Source organism: Taudactylus pleione, unplaced genomic scaffold (assembly GCF_031769625.1).
Source record: "Taudactylus pleione unplaced genomic scaffold, aTauple2 ptg000129l, whole genome shotgun sequence".
In the NCBI taxonomy this organism is placed as follows: domain Eukaryota; kingdom Metazoa; phylum Chordata; class Amphibia; order Anura; family Myobatrachidae; genus Taudactylus; species Taudactylus pleione.
The window spans coordinates 15,764,331-15,781,726 of NW_028284531.1; the positions used below are offsets into that span (position 1 = coordinate 15,764,331).

A 17,396-nucleotide genomic window follows, 5' to 3' on the forward strand; every position below is an offset into this window, starting at 1 on the left:
ATTTACGTACGCACGTGTCCCTATTTGTTCTATAAGGATATTACAAGCTTCATGATCTTTGAAACCTCATAAGAGCTTTCTGAGCACAGTTTTGTCTGTTTGCAGAAACAGCCATGAAAAGACACAGGATGGGAACACACAGGAAAGTCTAACCTACTTCCGCTATAGGACAAACCTCTTTATTTATTTACAAGTTCACCGTCTTTATACATACTGTATAGAGCATATTACACTTTTGTCATTATAAATTTTTTGGTCTTCGTAAATATAGAGGTTAGACGTAGATCGGCAGAAAGGCTGTAAGCTCTGCTATATGTCGGGTGCAGTTGAGTGATTTTTATCTTCTGTGCATACTTTCGTGTTGCACTGCACATGCATCAAGATTCTGTGCGCAGAGTCGCAGTTGCGGATGAGAAGCACGGGAGACGCACTGTCTCAGAATGTCTTGAAAATGTATTGGTGTTCCAGGCAGGTGACAGTGGGGCCTATTCATCATAACTAAACTTTCTCTGGAGGTAATTAGGTTTAGAACTCGAATGGAGTTCTACCTAATTAACGGAGGAATTCATCGTTCCTCCTCCCTATAACTATCTATTCCGAAAAGCTGTCATTTTTGCGATGACAGCTTTTCAATAAATATATAATTATTACTCTCTACACTAATTTATCGCAGCTGGAAGCAGTGCTGCGCATGCGCTGTTACATCTGTAAAACCAGCGCATGCGCAGCACTGCCTACAGATGCGGTAAGTTTGTGTCCCTCCCCCGCTCACCTCCCCCGTGTCCAGCACTTACCTGCCCGCGCAGCAGCCTCCGGCTCCGTCTGCTATGCTGTCATGTTTGTTTTTTTCTAAACTTTATTGTGTTCTGCTGGGAGAACACATGACAGCATAGCAGATGGAGCCAGAGGAGAGACCAGAGCGCTGGAGGGAGACGCGGGGGGATCTGCCCACGCTGACACAGGTAAGTGTTACCAACTATACGCCACCTCACAGTGGCGAATAGTAACTCCATCAAATTCCGAAAATACATAATTTTCGGAATTTGATGAATACCATAATTTCCATATCCCCATACTAATGTATGGGGAGTGTGGAAATTAACTCAGGGGGACTTAGCAAGGAGATATCAGTGATATCTCCTGTGTTAAGTCTCTTCATGAATACTAAAATAACGTTATTTAAGGAAAAGGTCCTTAAAAATTTTATTTTAGTGTTGATGAATAGGCCCCTTAGTGATCACACAGAGATGGTCTGTGTTATGGGCATGTTATGGGTGTCTCGGTGTAGTGGTTGCAAATTCAGACACACAGAGCCAAATGTAATAGGATGAGAGTTTAGAAAATGTGAGAGTAAACTCATACTTTTGAAACTCGGCCAATGTCCGAGAACAGAGCAAACTCACATGTTTTTTAGACTTAAAAACTTCTCACGATTTAAACTCTCATCCAGATGTTTTCCCATTTTGACAATCCAACTCGGCCAATGTAATACTGTGAGAATTTACTGCTAAACTCTCACATTTTCTAAACTCTCACCCTATTACATTTGGCCCCTAATCTCTCATATTGGAGGCCATGCTCTAATGGAGAATCTGCACTCAGATTGTGGCTGGTGCAAGGACACACTAATCGGTATTGAGTGTCTGATGATGCTCAGAGTGGGCGCCTCACACCTTGCACATACAGATGCATGGATGTACACCAGTGAAAGGCTGGGAGCAGTATTTGCATATGGTCGCAGAAGCAGTACCGGCAAATTACACAGTCTCGGGCACTGCAGCGTCCAATTCAGAATCAGCCCCTACTGTGTGTGCATTAGACAGTGCTTTACTTCTGCATCCCAGTACATACTCTACCATCCAGCCTCGTAAATCCATGAACTCCCCACAAAATGAGATGCTCTTGTGCAAAATTAGGTCCCGGACTTCACAAAGAACATTTGTGCTGCAATTTTCCACTTTAAAATTTATAAATGACATTTAGGACCAGACTCAGTGGGGTACTCACTGTCTGTCGGATGTAGTGGAGCCACTTTCAGCCACTGCGCATGCGTCTAAGTGTCACCACGCATCATCCCAATTGTGTCCGTGCAGAGTTGCAGTTCTAGTTTAAAGCGCACCCAGGGAGAAGTGTAGTGAGTGTTACATAGAGGTGCATAGTGTGTGCATGGAGATGGTCTGCCTTATGGGTGTGTTATGGGAACGTCATGGGTGTGTCAGTGAAAGTGGCTGCGCACAGAGACTCTGGACTGCTCACATAATAGGTCATAAAGGGATGGAGAAACTGCACATGGCATAGGGCTGGTGCATGTATCGATGGTGGTATCTAAGAACGCACCAGTCAGTATTACAGCATATACAGACACTGAGGCCCTCATTCAGAGGCGGTCGGAGGATGCAAGCGGTCGCTCAGAAACTGGGCGGCCGCTTGCATCCTGACCTTCCGCCTCTGTTTCGGTCGTTAGGCTGTGGGTTAACACCCACAGCTCTAACGACCGCTAGGGTGATGGTCGCAATGGTCAGTGACTATCGCAACCATCGGGGCTTACGACGAGACCCTAGGGTAGGGTCTCACTTGTCGTAAGCCCCGGAGAGCTTCTGGCTCTGTCAGAGCCGGAAGCTCTCCACTGACATCACTAGTGATGTCAGTGGGGCCTCCCCCAAACGGCAGGCGTTTCCATGGGAACGCCTCCGTTTGGGCTGCCACCCCCCCCGGCCGCCTTCCAAACGGGGCGAGCTGTCAATCAACATCGACAGCTCGCCCCCTTTGGAAAGAGACCCGCTACGACCGGCGCTGTCGGTCGTAGCGGGTCTCACGCATGCGCACGAAGGAGCCGGCTCCCTCGTGCGCATGCGCACTAGACAAACATCGAGGCGGCCGTGCGGTCGTAGACCGTGCGGCCGTCTCTGAATAAAGCCCTGACAGTGGGCGTCTCGGTTCCTGAACATTCGCACGCACGGATGTACACCGGGGAAGGTCTTTGTAGCGGCATTTGCATATAGTTGCAGATGGGTGACCTCCAATAGACACAGCCGCGGCCTCTTCTGAGTCCAACCCATGAACAGCATACAGTAGGTGGCTCTAAAATTATTTTCACCAATTCAAGATTTATTCATTGTTTAGCATTACAAACAAAACAATAACATAGGGGCTGATTCAGAGTTGGATGCTATGCTGACGCTACGCAGTTGAGCAATTATCGGCGGTCTGCGCAGAAGTCACAGCCGCATTGCGCACACGGGCAAATTCTGACCATAGACTCACTCAAGGAGTCAATGTTTTCAGGATCTACGTCCATTGCTGCGTTTGTGTACACAGTTGCAGGCAGCTGCAAAGGCTCCGGTGGGTGTGTTAATACAAATTCTGCCGGCTGATGCAGTAGAATATTTTAACAACGTTAGCTGCTGTCTAATGAGACGCCCACCGGCTGCAGCTCTAAATCGTAGCGGTGAGCAAATATTTGCACCACCGGACGCTATGGTTGCTCAGAATGTCCAGTGGAATTTGGCCACTAGTGTCAGTGGAATTGCGTATTTCCACAATGCCTGACACCAGCACGCCCCTAACACCAGCCCGATGTTCTACATCCGTCCAGCTCTGACTCAGGTCCACGGTCATTAATGTGCTTAATACTTGTATGGTCTCAGGGAAATTCTTCTTTCATGTGCTTTCTCCTACTCACTGTAACTCCAATCACTACACTAAGATTCAGTGTCTATTGATTCTCCTACCTGCATCACTGTGTCTTCTCTTGCTGCTGAGCTCTGATCTCTAAACACTGCAGTGCAATTCCTGGTCACATGACACATCCAAGGTGTCCATCAATGCTCAAGGCACGCCTCCCCATACTCAGAGGCATGCCTCTATTAGCTCTCTTTCTGTGCAACTTACTGCCCGTGGTCTTGACTCGCCCCAGCTCTGCAAGCAGTGCCTGACTATACAGAAGCGAGGCTGAGCTTTTGCTGCCTCATCTCTTGTCTCCCTGCAGTACCAGGGAGCTCCACAAAGCTACTGAGTGTTAACTATAAAAATGATTACAAAAAACAAAACAATGTTTATAAGTTATAAATATCTTCTTTGTATTATTCTAATCATTTTTAGATCAAATCTTAGGAGTATGACAGCTCTGCCTCCCCTGCTACCCTGACTGCATGTCCCTGAAGTTTACAACCATTAAAACAATTAAACTGTAAATTACTGAACTGTCATTCCCATATAGGCACTCCTATTAGGTTAGTACCTATGCATATTTGCAGAGTGACCTATGTGTTAGAAAGTAGTTACTAAAGATATATTGCTAGGCTAAGTATCATATTTGGGGGGAAGGTGAGATATTTTACATTAATCATACATATAATTAATTGACATCCTTTTATACAATGTATGTGTGTTTCTTTTAAGTTGATGTATAAATATATCCATTTGATAATGTCTTTAATATATTTATGTTCCTGGTTCAGCATTGGTATACTGTAGATCACAGGTTCTCAAACTCGGTCCTCAGGACCCCAAACAGTGCATGTTTTCCAGGTCTCCTCACCGCATCACAAGTGAAATAATTAGCTCCACCTGTGGAACTTTTAAAATGTGTCAGTGAGTAATGACTGCACCTGCTAGGTGACATGCAAAATGTGAACTGTGTGGGATCCTGAGGACCGAGGCCCTGATTCAGAGCCGGACGCTCTAACAGAGCGCTTGCTCTGAATCAGGGCGTCTTTTTTTTTTTTGATGGAGCGGCATCCTGGCCGCTCGCATTGCTGTGTGTTGCCACCCACACCGCAAGCCCCAGAGAGCTTTCGGCTCAAACAGAGCTGAAAGCTCTCCCACTGACATCACTTGTAATGTCAGTGGGGCCGCCCCCAAACGGTAGGCATTCTCCGTCTGGGAAGCCACCCCTCCGGCCCGCCCACCAAAGGGGGCGTGCTGTCACTCAACATCAACAGCATTCCCCCTTTGGTGCGAGACCCAGAGCGACGTATTGCCCGTCACTATCCGGGTCTCACGCATGCGCACGACGGAGCTGGCTCTGTCGTGCGTATGCGCTCTGAACCACCATCGACGCGGTTGTGAGAGCTCAGCGCTTGCGACCGGGTCTGCATCAGGCCCCGAGTTTGAGAACCACTGCTGTAGATAATGGATGCTGAGTGTTTCACATGGAGTAAATTCCTTGGACCTTACACCCAGTGATTTTATATTCTAGGATCATTTCCTCTTTGACAAGCCTGTGTCACCATTACTGACATCAGCGGGCATGGCACGTGACTGGCCTGATGCGCGTGGAATCTGGTAAGTGCAGACACTGGAGTAAGCTTTGCACTCTGGGACGTGTCCTCTCCTGTTTAGTACAGGCTATTATTAGCCTATTCAAGGCCTTAGCAGAAGAGATAATCCTGCTACATACCTCCAACTAGCCCCTGTCGCACAGTCACGTTCCTGATTGGTGACAGGGAGAAACAGAGGGAGACTATTGGCTGTTAGGCATGCTAATATACTTGGTGCCATTAAGCTATCGTTGGACAGAAGTGGGATTGACCATGTTCTCCTCATTCCATTATGATTTCAAATTGTTATCAAAAGTCCAGTACACATACAATACAACCTGTTTTATATGAAATAAACCCTACTAAAAATCCCAAATTGCTATTAACAAGAATAATATCTCACATCCAACTGCAGACTTATGTTAATACAATATCAAATGTCTTAAGTGCTGTATGGGATCTTATTTGCATATATTTGTGAATTTTATTAGTAGCTCTTTTATGTACAGCAATTTGCAGTTTCATTTTTCCAATCCTTTTATATATCTAACTAATAGCCCTGGATAAAGTCGCTTACTGCCCGTTTCTCCAGGCACAACAACGAGAAGACCTTCCTCATCTGGATAAATGAAGAGGATCACACCAGGGTCATCTCTATGGAGAAAGGAGGGAACATGAAGAGAGTGTTTGAGCTGTTTTGCAGAGGCCTGAAGGAGGTAAGGGAGAATATTAGGCTTAACTAGAGCTTAGCATAATAAAGCTAATTTCTAACACTGGTAAATCGCGCAAATGATCTGTTGTAATGTAATCTGCCTATTTTTGGGCAGATCCTTTTAGAAACAGCATGTAGCGGTGGAGGTATCTGCAGTGGGTACAAATCTGTGCAGCTTCCAATAGGAGAAGTGGAGTGGACGACTTTGCTCATTGCTGAATGAGGGCTGGGAATACCTGTCCTTCTTGTATTGCACCTACATTCGCATACACAACTTCATGTTACAGTGTGAGACATCTAAATTAGATTTAAGTGTTACAGGGTGTTGGATGATTAGAGGATGGTCATAAAGCTTCATGGAATGAAAAGGACTTGACTATTACTTGGAGCCTTTTATGCAGTAAAGCCCCTTATACAGGAATGCCCCTTATACAGTAAAGCCCTTATACAGAAAAGCCCCTTATACAGGAAAGCCCTTATACAGAAAAGCCCCTTGTACAGGAATGCCCCTTATACAGGAAAGCCCTTATACAGGAAAGCCCTTATACAGAAAATCCCCTTGTACAGGATTGCCCCTTATAGAGGAAAGCCCTTATACAGAAAAGCCCCTTATACAGGACAGACCCTTATACAGGACAGACCCTTATACAGGAAAGCCCCTTATACATTAAAGCCCCTTATACAGGAAAGCCCTTATACAGGAAAGCCCCTTATACATTAAAGCCCTTTATGCAGGAAGCCCTCATACAGGAAAGCCCCTTATACAGGAAAGCCCTTATACAGAAAAGCCCCTTATACAGGAAAGCCCTTATACAGAAAAGCCCCTTGTACAGGAATGCCCCTTATACAGGAAAGCCCTTATACAGGAAAGCCCTTATACAGAAAATCCCCTTGTACAGGAATGCCCCTTATACAGGAAAGCCCTTATACAGAAAAGCCCCTTATACAGGACAGACCCTTGTACAGGACAGACCCTTATACAGGAAAGCCCCTTATACATTAAAACCCCTTATACATTAAAGCCCCTTATACAGGAAAGCCATTATACAGGAAAGCCCCTTATACATTAAAGCCCTTTATACAGGAAGCCCTTATACAGGAAAGCCCTTATACAGAAAATCCCCTTGTACAGGAATGCCCCTTATACAGGAAAGCCCTTATACAGGAAAGCCCCTTATACAGAAAAGCCCTTTATACAGGAAAGCCCCTTATACAGGAAAGCCCTTATACAGAAAAGCCCCTTATACAGGACAGACCCTTATACAGGACAGACCCTTATACAGGAAAGCCCCTTATACATTAAAGCCCCTTATACAGGAAAGCCCTTATACTGGAAAGCCCCTTATACATTAAAGCCCTTTATGCAGGAAGCCCTCATACAGGAAAGCCCCTTATACAGGAAAGCCCTTATACAGAAAAGCCCCTTATACAGGAAAGCCCTTATACAGAAAAGCCCCTTGTACAGGAATGCCCCTTATACAGGAAAGCCCTTATACAGGAAAGCCCTTATACAGAAAATCCCCTTGTACAGGAATGCCCCTTATACAGGAAAGCCCTTATACAGAAAAGCCCCTTATACAGGACAGACCCTTATACAGGACAGACCCTTATACAGGAAAGCCCCTTATACATTAAAGCCCCTTATACATTAAAGCCCCTTATACAGGAAAGCCATTATACAGGAAAGCCCCTTATACATTAAAGCCCTTTATACAGGAAGCCCTCATACAGGAAAGCCCCTTATACAGGAAAGCCCTTATACAGGAAAGCCCCTTATACATTAAAGCCCTTTATGCAGGAAAGCCCCTTATACAGGAAAGCCCTTATACAGGAAAGCCCCTTATACATTAAAGCCCTTTGTACAGGAAAGCCCCTTATACAGGAAAGCCATTATACAGGAAAGCCCCTTATACAGGACAGACCCTTATACAGGAAAGCCCCTTATACATTAAAGCCCCTTATACAGGAAAGCCCTTTATACAGGAAAGCCCCTTATACAGGAAAGCCCTTATACAGGAAAGCCCCTTATACAGGACAGACCCTTATACAGGACAGACCCTTATACAGGAAAGCCCCTTATACATTAAAGCCCCTTATACAGGAAAGCCCTTTATACAGGAAGCCCTCATACAGGAAAGCGCATTTAAGTTTCATATCATGAGTCTAATAAATACATTGATATAAATGCACATTAGTGACACACGTCATAAAGACAGCCCCGAAGTACCCTCACTCTTATTAATATAGGGAATAAATGAGAGTAGAGCGAGTAGCACATTAGAAAGATAAAACAATGAGGGGTCCTAAATTAATGTTAGACAGGACCGCGCAGTGACGTTTTCACTCTTACCGCATGTGTTTCTCCAGAGACAGAACCATAAATCCAACAAAATAAAGCACAGTAACATGTGTCTATTTATTTGCAGGACATAAAACATTGCATTTGTGGAAAGTGAATTGATTGGGGCACCTAAATCATAAATGGGCCCCTGCTTCTCTATCAATGCAATTTAGGCAAATCTCTTTCTCAGTACTTGACAGGAGGCAAATAGCTCTCACAGGGGGTCACTGCCATGAGGTACCAAATGAAAGCCATTTTGGATGATTTTTTCTTTGCCTGCTCTTATTAATCTCACAAGAAAGTAGTCACAAAATCCTTCCCACACAGAATATCCTGGATAAGTCATTGGCCCTGATTCAGAGCCGGACGCAAGTGGCTGCTCGTTCGCTCCGAGCGATGTTTGCCCAACTGCGTATGGATCGTAATACGCATGCACGAACCACTCAGTGCGGCCGAAATTCATGTGCTCGCAAAATAGCGAATGCCTGATAATTTGAGTGACAGAAAGAGGCGTATGTGGGTGGTAACGGGGGAAGGTGCTTGAAAACGGGGAGTGGAGATCCGAACGCAGGCGTGCTTAAAGGTCAAAACGGGCGTTTTATGGGTGTGCATATTTAAAACAGCAGCGTCATTGACCACGTCACTGGGTTATTTTATAGCCAGAACTGCTCGCAAAATTGTGGTAGCAAAAACCAACCACAAGAATAGCGAGCAGTTCATACCCTGGTCGATGTACTCGATTAATCTAATAAATAGCGGACATGACGTAGGATGCAAGCGGCCAGGGGGCGTAGTTTCCCAAAAAACGACCGCAAGTTTTGTACGCTCGTTCAGACCTAGAGGCGTGAACAGACCGCAAACAGCGAACGGTTCATTTGAATAGCCACCCCTATTTTCTTGACGAGCGAGCGCAAATAGCGTCCGGCTCTGAATCAGGCCCATTGTTCCTTGTGGTCAGTCGTACTCTGTGACTACCTATACACCTTCAGTTACGCTCATATCTTTTTCAGTCTATTACCTATGTCTCCAAGGCTTGTACAATATACCGATCTCTGGGCCTGATTCATCACAGATCGCAACTCCAACAGCATATGCAGAATGGCCGATGGTGCGTACTGCGCATGCGTATGCACCGCAGGGCTCGTGCATGAGTTAGCATTGTGATCACACTGCGATCACTTACGCAGATACAAAGCCATCGCAGAGTGAATGACAGGTCGTCAGCGTATAGGGTGGTGATGGGGGAGTGGTTGGAGAAACGCAGACGTGCCTGTCCATTTGAACGTCATTTCCCGGGCATGCATAAATTAGCCACTGTGATGGCATACACAGCCTGAGTACTCACTGCGTGCGACAACAGTTGTCATTTCTGAGTAAGGTCAGACCTGCTGTAAGTCTTCATGAGGGTCTGATGTTACCGATGTTACCGATGTATACGCAGGACTGCAAGGAATTCTGGATGTGCTAAAGTGGTAGTGGGCATCTCTATGCTGGGTGAGCAGTTGCAGATATTAGCATATTTCGCAGCAGATCTGTGTGTAATTGCATTAGTGCTCCCTAATGAATCAGGCCCTCAGTTCACTACATCAGCTCCAGATTACTGGCAGAATTTACATTTTTTGCCAAACTGACAGCGTCTCTTCCACTTGTGGTTCTCTGGTATAAAACTGAACATGGTCTCCTCATTAATAATTACATCTAAACAGTCTTTAATGTTCTATAGAGCATTTTTGTGACTGGTAGCAGGGTGCCACCCCATATGACAACGCATTATTATCATGTGCCATACTGAAAGGAATACATACAGTACATACACCTACTGTATATTACAATTCACCTCCTAGGGGGAACTGATTGTTTTGTACCTAATTTTAAATAGTTTGTGCCCTTGTATTATACTGTTTACACATAACAAAAGACATACTGGTCAGTTCACTTAGAGGAAAACCAACAGAAAAGCAAAATTGAGTATAAGAGGGGAATATTCCTTGCTACTTCCTTACTAAATATATGCATATACTACATCAGACTTTGATACACAATTGGTAATGGCAGTATCCTTGTTTTGCTAGGACATATGTCCAATCCTTTCTTGCATCTACATAAAGTATCTGCCAATACCAGAGTTTGTTCTTGTTTAAGGTTGTTCTAATGTAAATATCCTTCCCATATGGGATCCTGCACCCTGTAGGTTGAGAGATTAATCCAAGAGAAGGGCTGGGAGTTCATGTGGAACGAGAGGTTGGGATATATCCTCACTTGTCCATCTAACCTGGGGACTGGCCTCAGAGCTGGAGTGCACATTAAACTACCTCTGCTGAGCAAGGTAAGCTGGTTTCACATTGCTTTATTTATTCATCGACTCACTCATTCCTATCATCCTGACAAATGGGTTACACGCAATGCACAGTGCACAATGTTATTAGATCATGAGAGCTGTGCATGAGACTTGTATGTTTATCTTTTAATTTGCTGTGTGTCTATTATAGGAAACTCTGCTGCTTTCCCTTTTTCTAATACATATGGTATCACTTGTGGTCTACAATTCTCTATTCTACTTCATGTGAATCTGTAACATTGCTTATACTGTAAGTCAAGTCAACTAAAACAAGTAGTTTGTAAGAGATGAACCTCTTCACCTTTCACTGACAGTCAATATACTGGAACTTTTTTAAAAAAAAGTAAACTGATAGAACTGAGTAAATGCAAAGAACTACTTTTGACATTGGCCAGGTTTCTAAACGACAGCTTATAAGAAGTGGAGGTACAAGAAAGATGTAATGCAGTACTTACACTATGATTATTGGCATACATGCTGGAGAAGAATCTTACCTGTAGGCCTCATACTATACAGTGATACAAGGCTGATGGTAGACCTCACACTATCGTACAAGGCTGATGGTACACCTCACACTATAGTACAAGGCTGATGGTACACCTCACACTATAGTATAAGGCTGATGGTACACCTCACCCTATAGTACATGGCTGATACTAGACCTCACACTATCGTACAAGGCCGATGGTACACCTCACACTATAGAACAAGGCTGATGGGACACCTCACACTATAGTACACGACTGATACTAGACCTCACACTATAGTACAAGGCTGATGGTAAACCTCACACTATAGTACAAGGCTGATGGTACACATGACACTATAGTACAAGGCTGATGGTACACTATAGTACAAGGCTGATGCCATGCTTAACACTATAGTACAAAGCTGATGGCACAACTCACACTATAGTGCAAGGCTGATGGTACACCTCACACTATAGTGCAAGGCTGATGGTACACCTCACACTATAGTACAAGGCTGATGGTACACCTCACACAAGGCTGATGGTACACCTCACACTATAGTACAAGGCTGATGGTACATCTCACACTATAGTACAAGGCTGATGGTACACCTCACACTATAGTACAAGGTTGATGTAGACTTTGCACTATAGTACAAGGCTGATGCCATGCTTAACACTATAGTACAAAGCTGATGGCACACCTCACACTATAGTACAAGACTGATGGTACACCTCACACTATAGTGCAAGGCTGATGGTACACCTCACACTATAGTGCAAGGCTGATGGCACACCTCACACTATAGTATAAGGCTGATGGTACACCTCACCCTATAGTACATGGCTGATACTAGACCTCACACTATCGTACAAGGCTGATGGCACACCTCACACTATAGTGCAAGGCTGATGGTACACCTCACACTATAGTGCAAGGCTGATGGTACACCTCACACTATAGTACAAGGTTGATGGTACACCTCACACTATAGTGCAAGGCTGATGGTACATCTCACACTATAGTACAAGGCTGATGGTACACCTCACACTATAGTACAAGGCTGATGGTACACCTCACACTATAGTGCAAGGCTGATGGTACACCTCACACTATAGTACAAGGTTGATGGTACACCTCACACTATAGTGCAAGGCTGATGGTACATCTCACACTATAGTACAAGGCTGATGGTACACCTCACACTATAGTACAAGGCTGATGGTACACCTCACACAAGGATGATGGTAGATCTCACACTATAGTACAAGGCTGATGGTACACCTCACACTATAGTACAAGGCTGATGGTACACCTCACACAAGGATGATGGTAGATCTCACACTATAGTACAAGGCTGATGGTACACCTCACACTGTAGTCGGTAGACCTCTCTTGAAAACATAAGCTATAGTTAACTGTATATTCCTAATCAGATACATTCTGATTATTAGTATACTTTAAATTCTGATTGATAGCATTTGTTACAATTTGGGATATTATTCCATTGATTAGCATCAATTTGCTGTTATTCATTTGTTGTAGGACATTGTATTGTATATATACTGTGAGCTATCTGAGAGCTAAACTTGTGTGTCTTTAGGATCCACGCTTTCCTAAGATCCTTGAAAACCTCCGTCTACAGAAAAGAGGAACAGGAGGAGTGGACACTAAGGCTGTTGGCAGCACATTCGATATCTCAAACTTGGACCGCTTGGGAAAATCTGAGGTATAAATTTGGAAACAAACTGCACGAATGCACTAATATAGACTGATGCATTCGATTGAACACACGCCCATTTATGTAATATATAACACACCCTTATTTGCATAACATAGCTTGCATGAATTTGCACCGCGCAGGCTGAGAAATGAGCTCGCTTATACTAAAGAATGAAACGTCAAATGCATTCTGATTGCACCTACACTAAGACCGGAGAGGCAGAATGGGGAATGGAAGAGTCGTTCTCACCTAGGGAAAGTTTAGTAAGGACATTGGAAAGTTTCCACAAATGCAAGTCATACAGACCCTGTCGGGATTCTACCGCCGGGATCCCATGCGCAGGCATCTCATACCCATCCCGTGTGTGCATCTTGAGATAAGTATAACTCTGCACAGTGGCGTAAGTTCTTCCTAAATGCCCGGAGGCAAGTTATAATTTAGTGCCCCCCGTCACAGCCGCTGATACTGTAATTAGCATTTTGCAAGCAGATACACCCGCAGTTGCACACAGAATATAGGCATGCCATGGAGGAGTGAGACAAAGAGCTATGGGTGAAGGGGGGCACCGGACGTGTCACACTGACAAAAGAAGCTGCTGAGTAGCAGCAACACCAATGAGTAGGGACAGACTATAGATAGGTGGAAGAGGCAGCTGATGGTCTGACAATGAGCTCTCCACTAGTGTATAGTGGCTTCTCAGGTGCCGGGAAGAGGTGCCATGTATTGGGCATGACGGTACACTCCAGGTACATAGGGCCTGATTCAGAGGCACTCGCAAAAAGTGAGCGCTCGCTCTGAATCAGGGCGGGCGCAGGTTTTTTTAGTTGCGGCCTCTTGGCCGCTCGCATAGCTGTGGGTTACCACCCACAGCTATTGCGAGCGGCCATGATGATGGTTGCGATGGTCAAGACCATCGCGACCATTGGGCTTGCAACGAGACTCTTGTGGTAGGGTCTCGTGGCCGCAAGCCCCAGAGAGCTTCTGGCTCTAACAGAGCCGGAAGCTCTCCCACTTACATCACTGGTGATGTCAGTGGGGCCGCCCACAAACGGCAGGCTTTCGCATGGGAACGCCTCCGTTTGTGAAGCCACCCCCCCGTCATGCCTACAAAATGGGGCGAGCTGTCGATCAACATCGACAGCCGTCCCTTTTGTAGTGAGTCCCGGAGAGAGCTATTTGCGCTCGCTCCGGGGCTCGCACACGCCGCGCATGCGCACTGGGCCACCATCGACCCGCTTGCGGGCGGGTCTGAATCAGGCCCATAGTTACAGCCTTAAGTGGGGTGAATGTACTGTATTGTGTGCAATGGAGAAGATGCCCCTTTGGTGCTGGAGCCCGGCGGCAGGCGCCTCCATTGTCTCCCATAGTTCTGACTCTGCATATGTATGAAAATTTGCTATTTTTCTTGGTACATTTCTTTTGAGTAATCTAAATATAACAGTGTCAGGTCATGGCACAATTAAGTACGTTAGACATTCCCTATGTAGTAAACACACAGCATGAAGCCAGTCAGAGCTGTGCAGTTTGCACTTATCTAGTGCATATGAGTACATATTTACATTCTACACATATAGTGCATGGCAGTGCTCGCATTGTAAAGCCAGCAGCACACAGGAGCTCACCCACCAGAAAAGCTGAGGAATAAAATTGCTGCTTGGCAGACTCCTGTAAACAAAGGCTTTCAGCACAAGGGTTTATGTATTTAAAATCAAAACATACATTTAAGTAATATACCTCATCTTCTCTTATGCTGGGTACGCACCTTACAGATATACTGTACATGTAGATGATGGTTGTTCTGCTGGCGGGTTCTGCTGGCTGGCGGGCGTGTCACGATCCCCTCCCCGCAGCCTCCGCTTACCGCTCAAACACACAGCATGATGCCCCAATATATCTGCAGCACAGCTGACACGATTTGTCTGTGAACGACGTCATTCGCAGACATATCGCTAGTACACACTGGCCGACGCAGACATATCTGCCAGTGTCTACCCAGCATTATTTTGTAATTTATATTTAAGAGAATACCTTTAACAGTCATTTTCTTTAAATTAAAACTGGTTTAAAGTGTTCTGTGACAAGTGCCTGGGAAGCTGTGGCCTCACACTACACTAATCGTGTGCGTATTTACAGTGTCACCTTCAGGTCACAATAAGCTTTGTACAGAAAGCTGATTTGTGAGCCAAAAGTGTCTCACCAGTCCTCTTACAGCAGTGGGGCCCTCTCCTAATCCCCTTGTAATCCCTGCAGGTGGAACTGGTGCAGCTGGTCATTGATGGAGTGAACTATCTGATTGACTGTGAGAAGAGACTGGAGAGGGGGCAAGATATCCGTATTCCTTCACCCGTGGCTCAGTTCAAGCACTAATCCAAAGCTATACCTCACCTAAAAGCAGCGTGGTGTGCAGTATGTGTACGCACTGTCTGTTAGTAATGCATTAGTGTATACACTAATGCATCATTAACACATTGTAATCTTACTGTAATGAATAAGGCAGTCTGGTGCAACATTCAGCCTCTATGTTGTATAACAGTTCCATCATATTGTGACTGTCCATTCTTATGAACAGCTTATTGTTACCATCTAAATAAAGCTCACTGCTGTCCTATCCTGTCTTTCTTATTTATACTAGTCAAAGCCAGTGTTATAGTAAATATGTTTTACAGAGCTTTCATTTACTTTTTATACCAAATGTGTACTAGATACCATGGTCATGTCTTATGAAGTATGTGTAAGACAGGGCTGTAGCTAGGGTAGTGCAGCCGGTGCCATTGCACAGGGCACCACAGGTCAGGGGGCGCTGTTTGGGCCTGTCAAATTTCTGTTTATTAACATTCTTGCTTGTAGCTTCCTCTTATTTCATCCCCAGCATCTCCTGGCCTCTCCTATCTCTTCCCTGGCCCTTCCTCATGAAGCCATGACCCTTAATTGGGTGCATTATGTCCCTTTGAAAAATGAGAGGGGCGCCAATGCTCTTTCTGGCACAGGGCACCAAAAAGTTTAGTTACGGCTCTGGTGTAAGATACAGTGCCAGAAGGGTCAACTTAACAAACAGTGATCTGCTCACACAATGGATCGACCTTAGGGCCCGACTCAGACCCGCTGGCTAGATGCGTTCACATGCAGCCGTCAAAGTATGCAAATCACACGATCGCATGGCAAGATATTAGCACACCCACTATGTCTTGGCGTGCGATCGTGGTGTGTATTTAGATGCCCACCAGCCTGTCATAAAATGCCACTTTCCCTTAGTAATACATGTCATCTCTAGGACGTGTATTCAACAATCGGTAACATCGAGAAACATCGGACTCATACGCAGCACTTATGGCTGACCACACCCTACCGCAAGCACTGCGAGTGCTTCAGTGTGTAATTCAGCTAGGTGATGTGTATTATGATGCTGCGTCTTAATTACGTCTCTGAAATGGCGTTCAGACGCACAGACACGCCTGTGTACCCACCACCACTCCCCCATTTCCATCGACCAACCCCTGTCACCACCCACAGACGGCTTGTCCTGTCAGTCATTCTAGCGCAGCGGCTGTATACAGGATGCGGTCACTTCCCGAATGCATGGACTTGTTCGCGCACGCGCACGGCATCTTATACGCATGCGCACATTGCAAACATCAGCAGGCTACGTGCGAATGCAGCATAGAGGACGGGTCTGAATCAGGCCCCTAGATCTAAACCTCTTCCCCCTCCTGCACCACCAATTTGATTCAACAAAGAAAAGAGTCAGGTATATTCATTATTTTAATAAATAATTCTATCTGAAGAACACTGATTTCAAAATCAACGGGTAAATTTACTAAAGTTCGAATTGGTATTTGATTTTATTAATCGATAAAATTTAAATCGAACTGCAAAATTCCTTAACAAATCCCTCATTTTCTAACATTCGATTTTGCATTCGATTTTCAAATCAAGTTTGATTTTGGTTGATTTTAAGAAGGGATTTTGTGTTCAGTTTATGAAATCCCTTCCAAAATCGAACCTCAAATCCCCATTAAAATCAAATGCAAAATCGAACTCAACTTCCTCATTACTTCCTATTGGGCCAAATGTATCACATGCACGCTAATTAACAGGGGAAAAAATTGGAAACACTTGTGCACACTCTAGAAAAGTGAAAGTGATTTAGAATTTCTGCAGAAATATAATATGCTCATCTTAAACATATATATATATGTTTATATGTATACATATATATATACCTAAATATATATATATATATATTTATATGTATACAGTATATACATATAGATATATATCTATTGTATACATGTGCATGTGTATATACATATACACCATGGGGGGGGCCTGTGTGCACCTGTGCTATGGGGCCCCCAAAGACCTAGTTACACCCCTGATACCGCAGATAGGTGCACAGCATAGCATAGCCTTGTGCAGCCATTATTCCTACAGCCAGACTGCACCACATGCTTTTGGGAACTTTTAAAGGCATCACAATCAATTTCCAGCCAATAGAATGGTGTTTAGAAGCTCAAATTGACTGTCTCTCATTAATCTATTCATTTCAGGATT

At 44.7% G+C, this 17,396-nt stretch overlaps 1 protein-coding gene across 2 annotated transcripts in view; it reads left to right on the forward strand.

Annotated features, from left to right (window-relative positions):
- CKMT1A (creatine kinase, mitochondrial 1A) overlaps positions 1-15,453 on the forward strand; it is a 46,530-nt gene extending 31,077 nt beyond the window's left edge. For both annotated transcript variants that reach the window (XM_088472889.1, XM_088472888.1), the window contains exons 6-10: positions 5,201-5,286; positions 5,854-5,977; positions 10,506-10,640; positions 12,726-12,851; positions 15,096-15,453. In XM_088472889.1, coding sequence (XP_088329015.1) covers positions 5,201-5,286; positions 5,854-5,977; positions 10,506-10,640; positions 12,726-12,851; positions 15,096-15,212 — 588 coding nt within the window. In that variant the 3' untranslated portion in view covers positions 15,213-15,453. The remainder of the gene's footprint in view (positions 1-5,200; positions 5,287-5,853; positions 5,978-10,505; positions 10,641-12,725; positions 12,852-15,095) is intronic.
- The last annotated feature ends 1,943 nt before the right edge of the window (positions 15,454-17,396 follow it).